The sequence below is a fragment of the Uloborus diversus genome, chromosome 4 (assembly GCF_026930045.1).
Source record: "Uloborus diversus isolate 005 chromosome 4, Udiv.v.3.1, whole genome shotgun sequence".
Taxonomy (NCBI): Eukaryota; Metazoa; Arthropoda; class Arachnida; order Araneae; family Uloboridae; genus Uloborus; species Uloborus diversus.
This window is the reverse complement of record NC_072734.1, coordinates 157,608,849-157,632,110: the sequence shown is the minus strand read 5'-3', so window position 1 is coordinate 157,632,110 and position 23,262 is coordinate 157,608,849. Positions and strand designations below refer to the sequence as shown.

The following is a 23,262-nucleotide window of genomic DNA, read 5'->3' as shown; positions in this document are numbered from 1 at the left end:
CAAACGTTTTGAGGTGTGCTGAGTCCATTTCGACCATTTTTTGAAAATGTCTGTCTGTCTGTGTGTGTGTGTATGTGTGTGTGAGTGTCACGTCTGTGTGTGACCAGTTTTTTGTGGCCGCTCTACAACAAAAACTACCGCATGAAATCGAACGAAATTTAGTACACATATGTGCCCCTATGTGAACTTGTGCCCATTAGTTTTTGGCGCGAATTCCTCCAAGGGGGGTGGAGCAATGGGACGTTTTTCGAGTTACGCGTGCTTGCTATTCCTCAGGAAGTAACTGGCGGAATCAAACAAAATTTGGTCCATATGTTGGTATTAACAGGAACAGGTGCTGATTCAATTTTGGTGTCAATAACTCAAACGGGGGTTGAGCTATGGAACGTTTTTTGTCGTCAATTGTGACTGCTGTATCTCAAGAAATAATGAACGGAATGAAAGAAAAATTTATCGGCAAGTAGCCCTTAGTGGGTATAAGAACTGATTTTATTTTTGTGTCAACAGCTAAAAGGGGGGTAGCGCAATCACCCGTTCTTTTTTTCCATTTTGAGTGCCCTATCTCAAGAAGTAATGCTACGTTCTGGTTGAAATTTGGAATATATGTGAATCCATATGTAAACAGGTTTTGGTTCAATTTTGACTCCGATCGCTCCAAGAGGTGATTTTTTTTTTTTTTTTTTTTTTGCGAATAAAAATATTTTTATTAATGCAACAATAAGAAAGATAAATCGTAATAGATTGTCGTCTGCGTATTTCTCGTGATTTTAATTGTATGGAAATGATCGGAAATATTATCTCAATGATTTAAAATTTTTAACTGTTGCCATCTTATGTTTGTTAACAAATAAAATATTTGTAATAAATTCAAGCAAGGCTTTTAAAATGACTTTCAATTTTCGCTCTTTGCTTTGCTTTTGCAATAATTCAGACATTGGGACGGTCGTGAAGTTTTTGCATGTGTAATTTTGTTTTTGTTGGGAATATTGCTTCCTCGTCAAGCATGGGGAGGGATCAGAAAAAAAAGAAAAATATAGAAGAAACTTTCGTGATGGCCACAACATACTAGTTTACTTTTGTTTGTATTTTGACAGCTAGTCCTTCAACCCCTTACCGACTCTTAGAACTTCCTCGATTCCCTATTGAGCTACCCTCGACACCCCAGAGAGTCGGTATTGACTACTTTGGAAAACCCTGATCTACTCTGACTAAAATATAAAACAATGAATCGCAGAAACAAATGACACAAAATTTGGTGACAAAATGTACTATTTGAAAACCCCTAAGTAATCCCCCCTCCCAGCCTCCTGAGGTTTAAGTAGGAATGGTTAAATTAAAAAGTTTTGTCACAAAATAAATTTTTATATAAAAATTGATTAGTTCGAACATGAGTTCAGAAGAGTGAGAAGAAGAAACGAGGGAGGAAAACATGAAAATTGCAAGAGGAAGTTGATTACATATCAAATCTCTTGTTTTGAATTCCCGTTCTTGTGTGAATTGCCTTTCTCATGTTTACAAACACAGTGTTACAACACAACTCCTTATTAACTGACGATGATGCATAAAACTCATTACAGTCATCTTTTTCAACACAAGTACCTCATTATGAACAGGTTATTATCAAGAAAATATGAAAACAAAACTTCTCATTGCTATTCTATTATGAATATATATCTTCTTTGGTTAGTAAACAAACGTTACTATTAAGAATAAATACTTTTTAGCTTATCTTCACTTCTACCTGTGTAAGGTTTTTTTTTCTTTTGAGATATTAAAGATTGGGATTGCTTATTACAGTCTTTACAAGCGGAAGTGGCGCACGCTCCGTTTTCAAAATCGTTACTTAAATATGCAAACGTATTTATGTTTGTATGCTATTTTCTCGAGAACAACCGGGACTTAGAGGTCAAGCACGGGATCAAAAGTTTGATAATGTTTCAATGATCCCATTTATTTCGGTCTCAGTTTCGCGTTTTAAATCAACGGAAATTTTAATTAAGAGCGCAATTAGCATTCCAGCTATAACTTTGTAGTGAAAGCATGCTTGCCTGTTTGAAACTTGGCTACCAATCGAAAAGCGGAGAAAATTTCAAAGAAAAAAAAGAAGGCAATAATGTTGACAACAATTTAGTATGAAGACAAAATTGAGTAAATAATCTTAAGTTTTACTGTTTCATAAACTGTAAACATAACTTCTCTAAACATGATTTTTTTTTCATACGTTCACGCTTCCCTTAAAATTCTTCTAATCCCCCCCCCCCTTAGGGGTCGCGTCCCTTTTCCATTTTCAGAACCACTGAAAGTAACAATATCTATCAATCCAAGCTATAGGCCATGAGAGCAAGACTTAATATTAGAATTCGTCAGGCATAGTTTGAAGATTAAAAATTTGTAAAAATTGAATTGTTGAAATGAAATGTAATCAAAACATGTGGGGATAAAATGCTAATCGAGAACAGATTTTTTTCCCAGCTGAAAATCCTCTGTATTTTAATTAAGCATTATTCCTTAAAAATCAGAACAATTTGCTTTTAAACAAGTTTCTAATCTTTCTCGTTTTGAAATCTAAAGTATATCATTTGAAAATGTAATTTGTGCATTTTTTTTTCTGTGAAGTTATTTATTTGTTGCAGTTAAATTGTTAGCATATTAACTGATGTAGAAGTAACAGTGTCAACATAAATATTATTTTACGTTTCATATGAACCATATGAAAAGTCATATGAGGCAGTGAGAAGCAAAGGGATGCAAGTGAACTATTTTAGGTTTTGAATAAAACGCGTTTAAAGATTAGCTCATAGGTAGGCTTGCATTGAAATTTTTTTCTAAATCATGCTGCATAGCAGCAACTACCAGGGCTATTAGTACCATCTCTTGCCCCAAGACAGAGGAGAGGTTCACCTACCATGTGTACTGGTTACCTCCAAATTTTTAATTTTGCCACTTACAACCCTTTGCTTCTTACTGCTCCATATACAAAAAATAAATAAATAAATAATTAAATAAATAAATAAAATAAATAAATAAATAAAATAAAATAGCATCAATATATATTTGAAATAATATCACTATCAAATTAACTCCAATAAGTTGATAAAATTAAGGGATGAGATAACTATTAGTGTAATACCGAGAAGAATAATGAAAATTATTTTTTTGTGATACCTGTGCTGTAATACTTGTTTTTTAGCGGAATAAAATTAATCAGTAAAGATGGCAAGATAAAAAATAATAAAATAAGTGAAAGGGGGAACATGATAAAATCGATACTTACTACTAGCAAAAGTAATATTATTTGTTATACAGAGTTATTTGTTAGAGTTATTTATTGTTTGGTTTACTTGATAAGGCTAACGCATTATTTTACATTGTTAGATTCATTCCATAAAACTGAACTAATGGATTGTCTCAAATTATACTTTATTTTTTAAAATAAAATAAAATACATCCACTTTAACGAGCTTATTTACTATTTACGCTCTGTTTCCTAAATAATAGTTAAAAGCGTCGACAGTAAATGTATAAATTAAAATAATCATTTTTTTTTACTCAATAATGTCTAAGAGAAGCAAATAAGGGATCATTAGCAAAAAATATAAATAAAAGAAAAATGAATGTAAATTATTTTAAGAATAAGTACGGCACAAGCAATACATTTTATCTCTCAATTAAGAAAATAAATTATGGGAAACGAGGTGGCGTCAATGTAATTCAAATTATTAGTAGCACTTTCAATTTAATATTACTAAAAATGTTACAAAAAATTGTGAGTGAAATGTCTATAAAATAATATATAGTAAGCTATAGAACAACATGTATTTTTAAAGCAAAAAAAAAAAAAAAACATTACTATATAAAACATTTCACATATTTGTAGTGACATGATACTTTCAACTTGTTTTTAGACAGTATTTATATTATGTTATCTTTATAGTTGCTGCACATATTTTAATTATCCCTTCTGTCTAAAATGATCATGACAGAACAAAAAAAAAAAAAAAAATGCTACTTTAGTTATGATGTTTTGTCATCTGTTAGATTCTCGTAATGAAATTTTAAATACATATATTTAAATGTCAGTCCTGAATTCATTGTTAAGCATTTTCAATGATGACAGAACATAACGCGCGAATTAAAAAGATTTGTAATTTGGATGTTCCGAGAACGAAAACTCTTCCCTAAAGCTGCGCAAATAGAACTGCTGCGATACCATATGAAAAATGACTTACCTTGACACCTGGCGAGAGAACAGGAAGTAAATAAAAAGAATAGAAGAGCGGATGGAGCGCTGAACAGAGCCATATTCTCTAGGATCCGACGCGCGGCGGGATGAAACGATGAGTGCGCGGCTGTTTTCGGATTCTACATCTCACCACCACACAGCCTCACTTTCACTTTCATTTACATTTCAAGCAGTGGTGCTGCCATCTAGCGAATCTTATTAACATTCATTTCATAATTTACTGATGTTTTGAAAACTTGTAGTCGTGGAATATTTGAAATGTGCCGGGTTCAAGGAGAAGCTTTTAAATGTTAAAGCCGTAAATAAATAAGCGCGAAACAAATGTACTTTGCAGTAATTTTAAGTGGAAAATATAAACGTCAGATAAAATATTAATTTTGTGTGGTCGTCAAAGTTAAAAGGCTACTCTCACCTCCCAAAAACATTCCTCATTAGGAAAATTCCCTTGAAGATTTGGAAAATTTGGGGACAATATTGCACGCTACCATAAGCAAAAGAAAAAACTAGCTGATGTGTGCATCACATGACTTCCTTTTACTCCACTTTTAATGTCATTTTCTCATTATTGGCATTTTTAATGTGATATGTGATTCAATGGTTTACTCTCTAAATATCACCAACAATGGCCAAATTGAAACCAGATTTAAAAAAAAAAAAATCGCCAAATTTTTCGCCAAGTTGGCGACCAAAAGACTAGCGATATATCGCCAAGTGTCCGCCAAATTATAACATCACCTGAGTTTGCATCGAAATTAACAATGAGTTCCATCCAAAAAGGGGCAAAAGATCCCTTCAGAAACACCCGAATGCAACCAAAAGGGGAGGTGCACAACTAGACCGCACTAGGAGTCTACGTAACAAATTTCAACTTTCTTGGACATTCCGTTCTTGAGTTATGCGACATACATACGCACATACATACATACGTACATACAGACGCCACGAAAAAACTCGTTGTAATTAACTCGGAAATCGTCAAAATGGTTATTTCGCGTGTCTATACGTTCTTAGGCACTTATCCACGTGTGGTCGAGTCGAAAACAAAACTCTACATTCACTCGGTTGTGAGCAAAATGGAAATTAAGGTCGATTTTTGAGTGAAAATTTTTTTGCGAATACAATACTTCCTTTTTTGTAAAAGGAAGTAAAAAGCATTCCTTTAGACCTTCATTTGATGCATTTTGAAGGATACGCCCACCCATATACAGTATAACCTCGATTTAACGATAGGCAAGGAACCGGAAAAGGTTATCGTTAAATCAAGGATATCGTTAAATCAAGGAACATATACATTTAACAGTCAAATCCAGATTAATGAAATATATCATTCAATTAAGGAAAACGTTAAATAGGGTATTGTTAAATCGAAGTTATACTGTAGGTCATATACTTTGTTGCAGAAAATACAATGCAGCAAAAACGGTTTGAGCCATTACCATAAAAGTCAGCAATAGTTTTGCGTTGGTGTAATTAAACAAATCATTAAAAAAAACGGTGGAGCAAAAGTTTATTTTCGAGTAGCAATTCAAAGAATATGAAAATCAGTATATGGCAAAGTCCCCCCCCCCCCCCCAGGGCAGCTATACATATCAATACTCGGTTGACATACCACAAATGGTAAACGGAGCCTTTTCAATGAGCTAGGACGAATCTGTACACAACAAATTTGCCTGTCCAACACGTCCCAAATTTTCTCGATGGTGACGGAAGGCCAGTCGAGGACATGGAGTCGTCGAATAATTCGCTGAGAAAATTGTGGTCGAAAGTTGTCGTGATGGAAAATAGAATATGAACGAACTGCTGGCATTGACATTGCAATTTGCTGCAATATGCCGTCAATGAACCTACCAACATTATGAGGTCCTCGCTACACGAGTAATGGTAAAGAGCTATCTCCACTGATGGCTTCCCAAACTGAGACTCCTTCCTTGTGTTCTAGCTGTATGCTGTTCGGTAGCAAGTGGTATATTATGCCGCTTAACTCTCCGTCTCTGGTCATCATCATTGAAAAAAAAGCGGGATTCATTGCTGAAGACCACAATTTTCAATAGGACACTATCCAGCTTGAGCGAGAGCTCGAACATGCGAAAGGATAATTTTTACGGTTTAATGTTAATATCCATCGTCTTAATGTGCTACGAGAGCTGAAATCAGCGTCAAGACAAATAACAACATTTTTCTTATTTCCCTTTTAATTTTTATTTTTAAAGAATGAGCTTAAAAGGAGCTTATACATACCATCGGCAAAAGGTTGATGCAGATGAAATAGCTGAAAATATTCTTTTGGATGACGCAGTTTTGTTCAATTGAGCATTATTTAAAAACCATTCTTATAAATGCGAGAAATGTAATCCGATGTGGACATCACATGACTTTCTTGTACACCTGATAAATAACATATGTGCTTTAATGACTAAACAAGAAGTTCTATCGAGAACTAAACGAGCCTACTTTCCTGAATACCAACATCAATTTTCTAGCATAAGATCAATGTTTTCGAAATTAGCTTATCTTTAACATTTTAAACTGATTTCAAAACAACAAAATATGTGTCTCATATACAAAGTGGAAATAAAACTGTTTGGTGATATAGAACTTTAATCAAGTTCAGTTTCTCAAGTTTGTTTTTCGGTAAATTTCAACCGTTAATGAGTTTTCTAATAGGAAAACTTTAAATCGAGCTATTTTGACTAACAGTTAAGCGTATATTTTTATGAAAGGCAAATTAAGGAAAACATTTTGTCTTTTTTTTTTCTTTTAAGCATTATATAACACTAAATTGTTGGCCAATTGTTTAATAACAAAAGAGTTTTAAAAAATATAATAAATAAATAATAATGTAATAATATTTAAGAATAAATTTATTGTTGATTGCAGCAAAGTAATAATTACAAACTGTACATTCTTTTTTAACATTTATAATAACCCTACACTAATATTAATATTACGGAGAGGATATGGGAACTATTCACATGTGTCTCTACATGTTGTGTTCACAAGTGTTCCCTTATCTACCTTGGAACTAATTTTCAAAAATAAAGAATTCTAAATTCAGTTAAATTTAAACATTGTCATAAATTTACTTGTATGTTCGTGTAATGGTTTGCTATAATTAATTTAGCTTATTAGTTAGCTTAAAATATGTTTTTACGTGAAGAAGAGAACAATAAAATTACATCAGCATCTGCTAAAACAAAGAAGCTGTCACCACAGGAACACAAACTGGCTCCTTGCCCTAAATGTTTGGTCAAGAAGTAAGACTTTTGTTCCACCTCATTTTTTTTTATTGATTTGTTCATTTACTCCAACGTCAAACAATTTATGAGTTTTTTAGTAATGGCTCAAACCGTTTTTGCCACATTGTATTTTGTCATTGAGAATTTTTCAAGATTTCTTGTTTGACGTTATCCTAGTGAAACATACCATGTTCACACGAGTCCCGTGCTCACATGTACCCCCTTTTCCCCTACTCCGAAATTTCATTTTTATTTGGTTTGTTAGCTTTTAGATTCAAAGTTTAAATATCTCCCGCAAGTGCTCATGCTAAAATATTTTGAATCGTGCATTTTGAACGTTTGGTTTTGTTTTCTTCGAGAACTTTTTTCGTACAAAATGTGTTTCAAGAAAATCCGCTTTAAAGTTCAGAATCATTAGTTGAAATTGACCCATAGGTGTTACTACGAGTAATAAAAATTTTTGAATTTTGATTTTGAACTTTGTTTATAAACATGTTCTCCGTCAAGGTTTCTTTCCAACAAAGTTTGCGCTTTCGGGATCTATAATTGCATTGAATTTCATCTTAGACATTGATGTGAAAATAAATTTATCCTTAATTTTGAACATCGTTCTTCGTCAATAGCTTTTCTAGCTTGTTTGAAGCAAATCCATCTTTATAAGTTTGTGATATGTATTTGCCTTTAATTTTCCTGGAAGCACTAACAGTAAATTTTTTTGAGCTGTTCAAATTTGACCGGAAAGTAGTTCAAATCAAAGAATGAAATATAGGAATGAGATGTTCCTGCAAGATCATTCGACGAAAAAATGCTTGTTCAAATCGGACCATTCCCTCAAAAGTTTTTTTTTTTTTTTTGGGGGGGGGGGGGAGCGACTGAATGACAAACACACATTTGTAACATTTCAGAACCCTTTTTTAAATTAATTAATTTTTCAATACTTTTAAAAAAATTATAACATTATTAGTGAGCAATCACAAATTGATTATTATCCTCACTTGACCGTAGTTGATATTTCTTTGATTTTTCAGATTACCATCATCCGACGAGTCATGGAAGTCATTTCGCAAAAAATATTTTGAAAATATTAGCAAAAAAAGTGTTAAAATGTTTTAAAAAATAAATTTTAGTTTTTTTTAATTATTATCTTTTTTAATGTTGATATGTGGACAATGTTATTAATTCAGTAAGTTACCGCCCTATAGCGAGGGTTATGGCAGAAATACATGAAATACACCGCCAGCTCAGTCAATTAGAGTCGAAGACTGCTTCGGTCCCTCCTCTGGTCAGTGCTAATTCTGTATTAGCTACCAGTTTGTTTGGCACTCTTGGCTTCATTAAGAGGTTTTCCACCTCCAGCTCAGTCACTTTCCTATGCCGGGCTGATGAGTGCTAATAAGCACGAAACTGCAGTCCTCCTCTGGAAATGACTGAGCTGGCGGTGTAACGTTATTAATGTCTGAAAATGGGTTATTGATTGCTAAAATCAGTGTATATATATATATATACATATATATATATATATACATGTGTGTGTGTGTTTGTATACATTGCACACAAACAAAGATTACAAAAATATCATTTATCTTGCTTCAATTTAAAAAAAGAGAGGGGGGGGGGTTGAAGGTAATACAAAAGTCAGAAAACTTTGGAGTCAAGTTTTCAAAATGTGCTGTGAAAGCAAACAATTCACCCTCGCAATTAAAAAACGATTTGTGTGTGTGTTATATAGGGAATTTACCAGGTTTGCATTTTGTGCTGTTTTAATTAATCAAAGTATGAATCAAAATTTTACATTTTTTTTTTTAATTTTAAATAGCGGAGTAATCCCTATCAAACGGAGTCTCATGATCAGTTACTAAAAATGTGTTTGAAGTTATTCATTGCAGTATAACCTCGATTTAACGATACCCGATTTAACGATTTCCTCTATTTAATGATACATTTCACTGATCCAGATTTGACTGCATTGAATGTCTATGCTCCTTGATTTAACGATATCCTTGATTTAACGACAACTTTTTCCAGTCCCTTGACAATCGTTAAATTGATGTCATACTCAGTAAAAGCCCGATTTAACGATTGTCGAAGGACTGAAAAAAATTATTGTTAAATCAAGGAGAATATACATTTAGTGCAGTACCGCAGAGTAAAAAAGTTTGGAAACCTTTGGTTTAGAACAATTAAGCATCATTTCGTGCGTTTTAGTAATTTCGCAGATTTTGAATCAAATCCGAAATTCGATCAAATTTCGGATTAGTTAAGAAGCTTTGAAATTGTAAAAGATGCAGAAATTTCTCCATCTGGATTTCAGAAAATTTGTATGAAAAGTCAAAACATTAATTCATGTTTCAAAATTAATTTCGATTTGCAATAAATAGTTCTGCACCAAACTCCATGAAAGTCGGTGGAATCATCAATGATCATGGTCCTTTGTGTCGCACACGCAAGCAATTTAATTTGGATTCCATTTTTAACTAGCAGCGTTGTACAGCAGGCGCGGATCCACGGGAGGGGAACCAGGGGAACGGTTTCCCCTCCAAAACCCCAAGCGTACCTAAATTTTTTCAGAACAGAATACAGAAAAATTCTTCCGTTTTTTAAAAATTGAACTTGAAGAAAGGTTTCAGGAAAAGCGAGGAGAGAATTAAAAATCAGTTCTAAAGGGAAGAACCACGTGAATGCCCCCCCCCCCCACCCCGTCCGTTCACAGAAAACAAAATTCGAAATGTGCCTAAAACTGTTCAGAAAACAGAGTATAGGCAAAATTTTACGTTTTTCAAAACGTGAACTAAGGCACCAGGAAAAGCAATTAGACAACAACAAAAGGGGATCTACGTAGGGGGACTGGAGAAATGTTCCCCTCCCCAATTTTAGAGGGAGGGGAACATTGTCTCATGGTCTCATAAGTACCTAAAAATTTTTAGAGCACAGAGCAGGAAAATTCTGTTTTATAGAACTCCAACTTGAAGAAAGGCTCCTGGAGAAGCGATCAGACAATACCAGAGGCAGATAGATCCACGGAGGGGAACTGGGGTAATGATCCCCTCCTCCAAAAATCTCATGTGTCCCTAAAAATTTTTAGAACAGAGTGCAGGAAAATTCTTCTGATTTATAGAACTTGAAGAAAGGTGCAAGGAAAAGCGAGGAGAGAGGGAAAGCGGATTCAAAGAGGGGAACTGGGCGAATGCCCATCTCCAAAACTCAAAATCCCAAGTACACCTAAAACTGTTTAGAAAACAGAGTAGGGTAGAACCACCAGATGCCCCACACTTTGAGGATTAATTTTTTCTGTTTGTTAACATAGCTTGAAGGGTATCAATGCAACAGTAATGTTAAAAGCAATCGTAATGAAAATTTTGAATCAAGACTTCTCTGAAGCAAGCATGAAATTAGCAAGCATAACTCCTATAGAGGAACAATATTTAAAATTAGCGCCAACTGCTTAAAGTTTTAGACACTTATATAGGTTTTTTTCTTTTTAGTACCGAGCAATTATATGAAAAAGTAAGGTGAAGTTTCGTGAGGGTAAAATTATTCTATTTCTGAAATACATTTTCACTAAAAAGAATAAAATAACAGATTTTTTAAAAAAAATATCAAGCACTTTTCATAATGCACTCAAAAGGACAAAATAACTTTTCTGGGTCAGAAAGGACAATTTAAGCATTCCTGTAGTTGTGAATAAAATATGACAACGTATATAAAGTACAAATACAAAATGAAAAAAGGTTAAAAAACCAGCAAACAGCTGTTTCGGCACTCTAAAATACAAATGCCATCATCAGTGCAAATAAAAACGAAGACAGGTTCAACCCGACTAAAACACAGTCGAGGCGAACATTGGAATGAGAGACGAGTTGTAAAAGATATGAGAGCAGTACCGGAAAAGATGACGTCAGGGTTACGTCAGAACTACAGAGGACAGTTGCACTCAGGAGAAAACGACACAGACAAAAAAAAAAAATAAATCAAATAACAGACTTCCAAACATTAGGAAAAGGGGGAGTGCTAGACAAATCATTGACGATTAAATTAGCATTTTTCCATATGTAATATGACTCCCAAAAATCTAAATCATGAATTTACGAACACTCGTGAATAACTTTGGCGGAAGAAAAAATAAAATTATGGCCACAAGACCAACAATGTTGAGCAATAGAGGAGCGTTTGAGATCCTGTTTTTTGACGTAGTTTTCGTGTTCTTTTATCCGGAATTTGAGGGATCGTCGAGTCTGCCCAATGTAGGCTAATTTGCACTGGCAGGAAACACTATAAATGCCCCATTTGTCAAGGTTCTGAACAGGGTGTTTAAGCTGTGAAAATTTTAATTTATTAACAGGAGAAAAAGTGACGGAAAAATGAAACTTTTTTAAGATTTTGGCAATTTGTAGACTGATTTTAGGAAAAAAGGGTAAGACAACGGAACTCGAATAGTTCACAGGAGCAAGTGTTTGATTTTTGTTAGCTGAGTTACATAGCTTCTTATAAATGGTATCAATAATATCAGATGTGAATCCCCGATCAACCGCAATACCTCGTAGGTAATTCAGTTCTGATGAAAGTAAATTGGAATTTGAACAAATGGCTAAAGCACGGTAAATAAAAGATCTAAAAGCAGCCAATTTTTGTTTAGGAGGGTGAACGGATAACTTGTGGGGGGGAAGAGAAACAGCAAAGGGTTTACGGAAAACAGTAGTTGTAAACATATTGTTATGACGAGTGATGGACACATCAAGAAAAGAAAGATGATTTCCAGATTCCAATTCAACAGTAAATTGAATATGTGGGTCAATAGTATTTAGGATGGATAAAAGGTTATCAAGGTCACTGACAGATGAGTCCAAAAGCACAAAAATGTCGTCAACGTACCTGACGTAAAAATCAAATTGTATAAATTTAAATAATTTAAGTTCGAAATAGTGCATGTACAAATCACTTAGAATTGGACTCAAAGGGTTGCCCATAGCAAGACCTTCAGTCATACGGAAAAAATTACCGTCGAAAATAAACGTGTTTAGTTTTAAGCAAGAACGTGTTAAATTGCATAATTCATTGATCTCAAAATCGGAAAAGTGATGTTCAGTTAATCTCATTTTAAGGCAGTCTAACGCACCTTCAACAGGCACGTTAGTGAAGAGTGATTTCACATCAAAAGAGGCCATTCTATGGTTATTTAGCTGAAAAATTCGAAGTTTGCGAACAAAGTCAAGAGAGTTCCGAACAGTAAAACAATTGCTGGAAAGAAGAGGTGAAAAAACGGAAACTAAAAATTTGGCCAATTTGTAAGAAGCACTACCAATGTTAGAAACAATGGGACGGAGAGGAATGAGTGGTTTATGCACTTTAGGTAAAGCGTAGAATCTGGAACATTGTGCAACAGAAGGAATCAAGCGTTTTTTGTGAAAATCTGGAATCAACGGAGATGACTTAATGGCGTTACTGATAGTTTTTAATTCTTTACCACAAGGATCTTGTTTGATTTTTTCATATGGCCCGTCTAAAATTAAGTTATTGCATTTGTTGATATAATCTTTTTTGTTTAGAACAACAATTTGGCCCCCCTTATCAGCGTTTGTAATGACTAAATCATGAAATTTGATTTAGTCATTACAAACGCTGATAAGGGGGGCCAAATTGTTGTTCTAAACAAAAAAGATTATATCAACAAATGCAATAACTTAATTTTAGACGGGCCATATGAAAAAAAAAAAAAAAAATCAAACAAGATCCTTGTGGTAAAGAATTAAAAACTATCAGTAACGCCATTAAGTCATCTCCGTTGATTCCAGATTTTCACAAAAAACGCTTGATTCCTTCTGTTGCACAATGTTCCAGATTCTACGCTTTACCTAAAGTGCATAAACCACTCATTCCTCTCCGTCCCATTGTTTCTAACATTGGTAGTGCTTCTTACAAATTGGCCAAATTTTTAGTTTCCGTTTTTTCACCTCTTCTTTCCAGCAATTGTTTTACTGTTCGGAACTCTCTTGACTTTGTTCGCAAACTTCGAATTTTTCAGCTAAATAACCATAGAATGGCCTCTTTTGATGTGAAATCACTCTTCACTAACGTGCCTGTTGAAGGTGCGTTAGACTGCCTTAAAATGAGATTAACTGAACATCACTTTTCCGATTTTGAGATCAATGAATTATGCAATTTAACACGTTCTTGCTTAAAACTAAACACGTTTATTTTCGACGGTAATTTTTTCCGTATGACTGAAGGTCTTGCTATGGGCAACCCTTTGAGTCCAATTCTAAGTGATTTGTACATGCACTATTTCGAACTTAAATTATTTAAATTTATACAATTTGATTTTTACGTCAGGTACGTTGACGACATTTTTGTGCTTTTGGACTCATCTGTCAGTGACCTTGATAACCTTTTATCCATCCTAAATACTATTGACCCACATATTCAATTTACTGTTGAATTGGAATCTGGAAATCATCTTTCTTTTCTTGATGTGTCCATCACTCGTCATAACAATATGTTTACAACTACTGTTTTCCGTAAACCCTTTGCTGTTTCTCTTCCCCCCCACAAGTTATCCGTTCACCCTCCTAAACAAAAATTGGCTGCTTTTAGATCTTTTATTTACCGTGCTTTAGCCATTTGTTCAAATTCCAATTTACTTTCATCAGAACTGAATTACCTACGAGGTATTGCGGTTGATCGGGGATTCACATCTGATATTATTGATACCATTTATAAGAAGCTATGTAACTCAGCTAACAAAAATCAAACACTTGCTCCTGTGAACTATTCGAGTTCCGTTGTCTTACCCTTTTTTCCTAAAATCAGTCTACAAATTGCCAAAATCTTAAAAAAGTTTCATTTTTCCGTCACTTTTTCTCCTGTTAATAAATTAAAATTTTCACAGCTTAAACACCCTGTTCAGAACCTTGACAAATGGGGCATTTATAGTGTTTCCTGCCAGTGCAAATTAGCCTACATTGGGCAGACTCGACGATCCCTCAAATTCCGGATAAAAGAACACGAAAACTACGTCAAAAAACAGGATCTCAAACGCTCCTCTATTGCTCAACATTGTTGGTCTTGTGGCCATAATTTTATTTTTTCTTCCGCCAAAGTTATTCACGAGTGTTCGTAAATTCATGATTTAGATTTTTGGGAGTCATATTACATATGGAAAAATGCTAATTTAATCGTCAATGATTTGTCTAGCACTCCCCCTTTTCCTAATGTTTGGAAGTCTGTTATTTGATTTATTTTTTTTTTTTTTTGTCTGTGTCGTTTTCTCCTGAGTGCAACTGTCCTCTGTAGTTCTGACGTAACCCTGACGTCATCTTTTCCGGTACTGCTCTCATATCTTTTACAACTCGTCTCTCATTCCAATGTTCGCCTCGACTGTGTTTTAGTCGGGTTGAACCTGTCTTCGTTTTTATTTGCACTGATGATGGCATTTGTATTTTAGAGTGCCGAAACAGCTGTTTGCTGGTTTTTTAACCTTTTTTCATTTTGTATTTGTACTTTATATACGTTGTCATATTTTATTCACTATGCAGTACAAAGTTTTTGACTACTTTTTATGTATTCCTGTAGTTGTCGAAAATTCCAAGAAAATGACACCACAAACGAAGAAAAGTGCGGTTCTAGTTATTTCAAACCAAACTTTCCCAATAAGAAAAATATGCATGTTTCAACACTCAAAGTTATGAATGAAAGCTTTTCTTCGTTTGTGGTGTCATTTCTTAGATTTTTCAAAAACGACAGGAATGCTTTGTCCTTTCTGACCCAGAAAGGTTATTTGGTCCGTTTGAATGCGTTATGAAAAGTGCTTAGTATTTTTTTTAAAAAAATTGTTATTTATGAAATATATGAAGCGTCACGTGTGGGACAAAATTACCGTTTTCCGTGGAATGGCCCTTATTAGTTATGCTAAATTATAAGGCTACAAAAAGTAAATTTTAGTTCGGGGTCTGAGTTAATACTTTTCATTGTACTTAATTTTAAAGACTCATCGAAATGTCACAATACAGCTTCCCAGTCTTAAGTGTATTTATCCACTTAAGGGCCATTTCTAATCTCCCTAATTGTTTTATTTACTTTTTGTAGTACTAATTGTTTTCCATTAATCTTTTAAAATAACTCTTTTTGTTCACAAACCTGTTTAAACTGTGTTTTGTATATATTTGGTGTAGAGTTTATGATTATTTATTTGGTGTCGAGTTTTTCATTATTTTTAAAACTTCTGCAATTCAGTGGCGCAACAAGGGAGGGAGGCACATTGCCCGTGCCCCCTCCCATGTTTTTCATGGAGGGGTTTCCATGTTCAAAAACATTTCTTACACTTAAAGGGAAGAGTAGAAAGTACTTTGGAAATCGAAGATATATTAATAAGGGAAAAAAAAAAGAATTTCGCGAAAAAATCTAAATTTCTTTTAAAACGAACCTTGAAATAAAAATTTTCAATCGTGGCGTAAAATTGATCAGAAAGTTACATAACACACCTCCTATTTCTTTTAATGCTACGCTTCGGAAGTCCACTCCCCCCCCCCCCCCCCAAATTTTTAAAGAGCGTCTCAAATCTCGTACTTAGAGCTTCAATTGCGAAACATTTCCAGGAAGAATTACCTAACATCTCGCACTCGCATTCTAACAACATCGAGAATCGTTTAAGATTTTTTTGGAGCTGCAATTTCGAAAAAATGCCGAACGCCTGACACTAACAAAATAACATGGTCTACTCACGTTTTTAAGACGTCAATTACGAAAAATTTCCGGACGAGGACCCGATTGCTCCCGTAGGAATCTGAAAATGAAAAAATTACAATTTCGAAAATTTAAGGGAGAGAGCGTTTAAATTTCTCCATCATTGAATATCACTTAAAAACTTCGTTTTCTAGGACTTCAGTTTCAAAATATTTTGGGGGGAGAGCCCCAGAACCCCACTGCTCGTAACATCATCAAATTTTGCCTATAATTGCATTTTTGGAGCTTCAATTTCAAAAAATTGTGCAGAAGGGTGATCGATTTAGATCTATTTTACCAAACAATCGATCGGGGGCTACCCCAAAAAGTACCATCTGTTTCTCTACCGTTAACAAATATCGCCTATAATAGTGTTTTCAAAACTTCAATTTTTAAAAATTTCCGCCGAAAGCCCGCCGAAAATTTCCTCTCCGTAACATCAGAGACCGTCAAAAACTGAGTTCTTAGAACTACAATTTTCAAAATTTTACGGGGGAGAACCCCCGGACCCCCTTGTCAGCTGATGGAAATTTTAAGAGTGCCCCTTCTAAAATTATTTTCTCGTTGAACAACTGCTGTAATGCAAATATTATTTTCTTTAAGCACTTAAAAATACAACAATGAACAAAACGCTTTTTAAAATTATTATCTGAGAATTATAGTAGCAGAATTTTAAATACATAAAAATTTTTGGTAGAAAGCGTGAACAAGCAGAGGATAAGTTGTAAAGATAATTTTTTTTGTGTGTTTTTTTAATGAGTAGTTTTATATAAAACATAACAGCCAAAAAAGTTCCCCTCCCAAATCCATAGTCTGGATCCGCCACTGTTGTACAGTCTGTTTTGAAAATAAAAGTTTCGTCAAGCAGCGCATGTTCAACAATCGGGCTTAAAAAAAAAAAAAAAAAAGAAAAGAAAAAAAAACTACCCATAAGAATAATGATGACAGTTCCTGCAAATCCCCATTGAAATTTGGACATTTCATCCTAACCCCACATTAGACCTTTAGACCCTGAGCAATCTGCGGAAGGATAACAAACACTTCGCTAAAAATCAAAATTTCCGCCAGATTGTGTCGGGCGCTCGATGTGAGCCGTGAGGCACATTCTTTTTTCTTCTGAATAAATGAAGAGAAATATAATTAAAAGAGTCATCAGAATAAAAGAAGAGCCTCCTATAAGAGCGTCAACAGATCCTTTGAATCCTCATTAAAATTTGGACAACAGACCCTTAAAATACAGCGGTGCCCACCTGGGGGGGGGGGGGGGTCATGGCAAAGACTGCGCCATTGAAATTTTTAGGGGGTTTGTATTTAGGGGTATTTTGCTCTTTTGGGGAGATCTTCCCGATCATTAGTGGGGGTGCGCCCCTGTAATATCCCCAGTACAATCTCAACATTGGTCCCCCAAGAAACCTTTATTGAGTTTTGACAACAGTCTTTAAAGATCACCATTATACAGTAAAGAAAACGCCTCTGAAAATTCCCATTAGTTACCAAACTCTCCATTAGAAATAGAGAAACACTCAAAAAATTCTTATTATTATAAGAACATCCATTTCTAAAAATCCCTGTTAGAACAAGGTTTATAGTTTTCAAATAACATCACGAATCCCTCTAAAAATATCCACAGTATGAGATCCCAATTTTGAAATCCTAAAAATCGGGTAACCGGAACCTTTACACATTAATATTTTTTGAAAGAAAAGAAAAAGATAAATAAATAAATAAATAAATAAATAAAACTTTTTTTTTTTTTTTTTCAATTTTGAAAGTTCGAAATTGTTTAGCTTCGGCAATTTCTTGGTGAAAACGCAGTACTTTCAGTTCAGCTTTTTTTTTTTTTAAACGTTTTTTCGGTGCCACGTGTTGTGTGTAAATATGCATTTTGCTGTTGTAGTGAAGCAATATTTCAACATTCACTTTTTCACTTTCAGTTAACTATAATTCTTTGTTTCTTTTCATAAGTAAGCAATACAAATCCTTTTGAACAAATGTACAAAATTTTTTTTGTAAAATTATGATTTATTTATTGTGTCGATCGGCACATTGCATAATAATAAAAAGCAACATCCGCGGACTTTATGGAGCTGCAAATTTATCCACAACGTTTGATTAAGCGTAATGACGTGTACCTTCATTCAAGATTAATCGAAAAATTTAAAACAAAATAGCGCGAACATTTGCGAAACCAGGAAAAAACGAGACAAATAACGTGCGGCCGGAGAGTTCCACTATTTTTTGACTCAGATTCTAGAATCCGTAAAGTTCTAAAATCCGGAAAGGTCGTGGTTCCGTTCATTCCGGATTTGAAGTCCCATTCTGTATTTATGCAACCCAAATTCAAAATAATAGAATGCTTCCCACTTTTTGGAAAAAAATTTATTCTAACCAAATATACTCAATTTAAAATAATCTTAGAAAGAATAACCCAAAAGTTTACAGTGATAAAGATTTACATTGAGTCAAAAAATTAGAATATTCAAATTAAAAGGGGGAAAACACTTTCAAAATAAACAATATCAATACTAGAATTCGTCATTTTTTGCTGCATGCAATGCTTTAATCCTTTCCCACACGGATTCTACCACCTTTTTCCATTAATAGTTTCTGACACTGTTTCCGTATCCTCTTCAATGCGGCAACGAGCTCAATTTTGTTCGCGGGCACCAGGTCTTGAACTGCTTTTTTTTTTTATAGATTTGACGGTACCACAAATTCTTGATCGTAATGATATTGGTAGAGTTGCTTAACCAGTTTAATACCGAAAATCCTCTTCGTTTAAAACCTCCGAGTTGATTAGAGATGTGACACGGAGCAGAATCTTGCTGAAAGATAAAAGTGTCACTAAATGTGAAACTGCTCTGCCTCAGATGAAGTATCATGCAGTATTATTGATAAACAGCGGAAGTCACGCATTGTTTCATTTTACGCGATATACATAACTTCCCAATTCCAGCAGCCCTCATGCACCCACAAACCAAGAAGGATGTGTCAAAATGGAGAGAATGTCTTACACAAGATTTCTCATACGCTTTTCTTTTTAAACGTCAAACCTGAACAACTGTTTTTTGCTCACAAATATTTTCAAAAAAGATTCATCACTGAATATAATCCTTTTGCCAACCTTGTTGCCCCTGTTTGAGCTTCTCTTTGCTGAAGGAGAGTCGTGCACGTTTCTGCTTCATGTTTATGTTTGGTCTTACTTCGTAGATCCTCAATTAAAATTGCAGTTTATGCAACTGTGCAAGTGCAGTTGGCGTGGATAAGATAACTATACATTCTGTCCAACACTTATGGACATAAAAAGCATTTTGCAACAATTATTTTGAACAACTTACTTTAATTTGGGTTCATCTCTTCCAGGTGTTACACTTTATTTTTCTACTTCGTTTACTTCGGTTACTTTTTAGTTGGTCAGTCCTTCTATATTCCTTTAAAATCTTACATACCATAGATTATAAAAGGTTCATTTGAATTGAATTGGATAGTTTTTTTCTAACTTTAAATGTAACTTCGTTTTTTCCCTATTTATCACCTTGACGACCAATTTTGAGCAGTAAAAGGCTTTTAAAAGAGCGTAAAATTATCCGAGCGCCAAGCTTCATACTTGTGACAAACTATAGGGTAACAGGTATGCAAATATTTTCGCTACTTTTTAAAATTCACATTGAATGAATAGATTATTCTAATTTTTTGACCCATATAAAAAATATATCTATTTTTCCAATGTGTTAATGATAAATAAATTAATAAAATAGTATCTGAAAAGTTGTTTAAATTGATGTAAACATTCATGAATAACGAGTTTTAGTCTTTTTAATTTGCATGCGTTCATTTTTCCCGACTCAGGGACAAAGTTTTGCTCGAACAGTTCTGATATTCTATTATTTTGAATTTGGGTAGTATAAGGAAAATGCAGGGTATCTGCTACATTTTTACTTTTGACATTTAGGACTTTCCATGACTTCTGCTTGTAATATTCCATGACTCACAGGATGCAATTTTTCCAGAAAAAAACATTAATTTTTCACAGGAATATCTAAATAAGTATTTTATGAAAATTAAATTGCAACCATCTGAGGTGATCAAAATTATAAAGACAAAATAAAAAAAACACCAAATCTTCGCTGCATTTGGTCGAAAAGTTATGCACATTTTACAACTAGTAAATCATAGCAAAAGAAGCATTTTTAATTAGTTTTATTGGAAATACATAAGAATTTCGTATTCATAGAATGAAGAAAGATTTTAGACATCCCCGTAGTATGGACAAAATTATGAGGACAAATTGATTTGTGTGTACTAAAAAGCATAATTTGCATGTTTTTTGCAAAATGTTTGCATATTTGTTGTTTCTACAAACTGGGCTACATAACGATATAAATGCTTAGTAAGCGATTGGGAAAGTCACATTCTACTTTTAGTCATCCCGCTAGGTACAAAACTTGAAGAATTTGAGACAAGGAAAGCGGTTGCTTAAAAATTTTCGCGAAGTACTGTACGTCAAAAAACAAACATCAAGAGAGGTATGAATTCAAGTTACGATACAGTCTGTTCAACATCTTTTACAAAAAGAGAAAAAGTTTCATAATTTGAAACTAATGTCATGACAGACTTTAAATCAGGTCAGTTTCTTTAAAATTATTATATCTCTTTAATTCCTCAGTTTAATTAGGATGGACTATGTGGTTTTTGCTACTTCTGGTACGATCTCTGTGAAGAAAAAGAAAATCTCAAAGCGAGGAGGCTCAGTAATGTTGTGCAGAAGTTTCGCAATGGACGGAAACTGTGTAAGAGATAAGTTAAAAAATCAATCGCCCCCTCCTTGAACTTTTCGAATCCACCCTTGTGTCAATCACAAATATAAGATAACACAGAGCAAGTAATATGGATACAGCGTGAGTGTTTTTGCAAATTGGTGTTTTTCTGGACTGTACTGAAGAGGCATGTGAAAATACATTCTTTTCATGTTTTTATGTTTAGTTGAAAACAATTTCACAACGATATCCGGAAAGCGGACATTTTCAGACACGTACGCTTTTTGGTTTCATGTGATAGTGACTACCTTTCTTAGGTGTAGTTGGTGTAAATACGTGACCGCATTTAAAAGGTGCGCATAATTATACCACCTCTTTTTTTTAAACAACAAAAATTACTTCTCAAGCAATGCAACTTGCAACTTTCATGATGGAAAGTTCTCTGAAGACACTTGGGGAGAGCTGTTGGTGAAATTTGTTATGTGCCAAATATGGGCACACTTAGATTGTACCGAGGCTGAATGAGCAAGTTTCTGTTTGCGATTTCTTCAAATATAATTTTTTCTCCTGTTGTAAATAAATTCTCTACCATTTTGGTAGTTTTATCCTGTTTTCAAACTATTTTTGGTGATTTTGAAGAAGGCCCATATTTACACCCCATGTTTTCTGGTGCATTTTTTTCAAGCTTTTTGTAAATCGTCGTTTTCAAAATGAAATCCTTAATATTAATTATTGCTTCACCTTCTCTTATTTAAGATACTTGCTACAAATGTTAATAAAAGACAAAAGACTACATTTTTTTGAATTGAAAGTAACTTTAAAACAAAAACAAAAGAGGGTGCCCATACTTGCACCTTTTCCTCTAATTACTAAAATTAAGTTCGCAATAAATAAAATAAATGCATAATTAGAAAAAATAAAATGTTAAAGTGCACAAAAATAAACTTACGAGGTATTACCAGATACATTACCGCCAAAGTTTTAGGTTAGGCTACAATTATTGAAAAATTTCCCGAATTTGTACAGTTAGCAACGTTTTCGGACTTTTTAAAAATTCAACCCTTGAAAATTCCTCGATTTCTGTATTTTATCGATGTCCTAAACGTCCTTAATTAATTCTTTAGGAATACTTTATTTTTTAAGGTCTTCATTAACTTAAGACATCGCTAAAAATTGATGATAATTTTTATGAATCTTTTGAATCAATACGGATGTAAATGACTTAAAATTTTCGTGCCCAGTGAGAGAGGCACAATTAAAAGTCTACAAGTCCTTAACTACACAATTAGACATATTAGAAGGGTTAAAAATAGTGCTAAACACAAAATTATAAATGACCAAACGATAGAATCACATAGTAAAGAAAAACGAACGAGTATTATAGAAGCGGATGCAATCGCATTTCGAAATGTGTGAAAAATTGTTATTGACGCGAAGAAGCGTAAGAATCGGCTAAAATGCGTAAATTTTGCATCTAATCTGTAGAAAGCGATAAATGTGCATGTTCTTAAACCCAAACTCCATGTCCAGTTGTCAGTTTACATGACGTTTCATCATTTACTGCTAAAAATCATGACTTTCCATGACCATTTTCGATAATAGTCACAATTCATTAATTTTCATGACTTTCCCTGACTTCCTAGGTGCGCGGACACTCCGAAAATAATTCCAAAACCGTATTTCAGAATGAGAAGGGAATTCAAAATAACTTCAACATTTTCTCCTTTAAACCCCATCAGAATTGGAACAATATCTTCAAAAATTACCTTTTGAATAAGTTATCTAAGAGTTTCCATTAGAATAACTCCTCAAATTCTATATCAGCAACAAGCATTCTTAAACAACGTTAACGGCAAATCTATAAGTCCCGATTAGATTTAAGTCAATAGTAAAAGTTTCTATTAAATCTAACAAAATCCCTGATTATCTTCTTCCGGAAGTAGAAAAAATTAATAGCTCGCAAAGAAATAATCAGAACGGAGGAATCCCCCCCCCCCCAGGGTCGTGCTTGGGGGGTTGCAAACTGCGGCCGCACAGGGCCGCTAAAATATTTTGAAGTTAAGGGGCCTCTGAAATATTACAAGAGAATAAAATATTTCTGTGTGAAAAAATATTTTCTTTCTAATGGTACGAACGAAAAAAAGATGCAATGGGACAAACTTGAGCTACAGCGCATTAAAAATAATCCATTTTTCATGTGAACGATTTTGACAACCACTTTGGATGTCAATATCTTTTAGAAAATCAGTATTTATGGTCTGCAACTATAACCCATTGAAAGCATGTATATGGACAGTAGAATTACAGAGTA

The 23,262-nt window shown here is 33.9% G+C and overlaps 1 protein-coding gene across 1 annotated transcript in view; it reads right to left on the bottom strand.

Annotated features, from left to right (window-relative positions):
- Window positions 1-4,320, bottom strand: part of LOC129220434 (mannan-binding lectin serine protease 1-like) — a 110,693-nt gene extending 106,373 nt beyond the window's left edge. Inside the window, exon 1 of the mRNA XM_054854857.1 lies at window positions 4,230-4,320. Within this exon, the coding sequence (XP_054710832.1) occupies window positions 4,230-4,302 (73 nt within the window). The 5' untranslated portion in view covers window positions 4,303-4,320. The remainder of the gene's footprint in view (window positions 1-4,229) is intronic.
- Window positions 4,321-23,262: the final 18,942 nt, after the last annotated feature.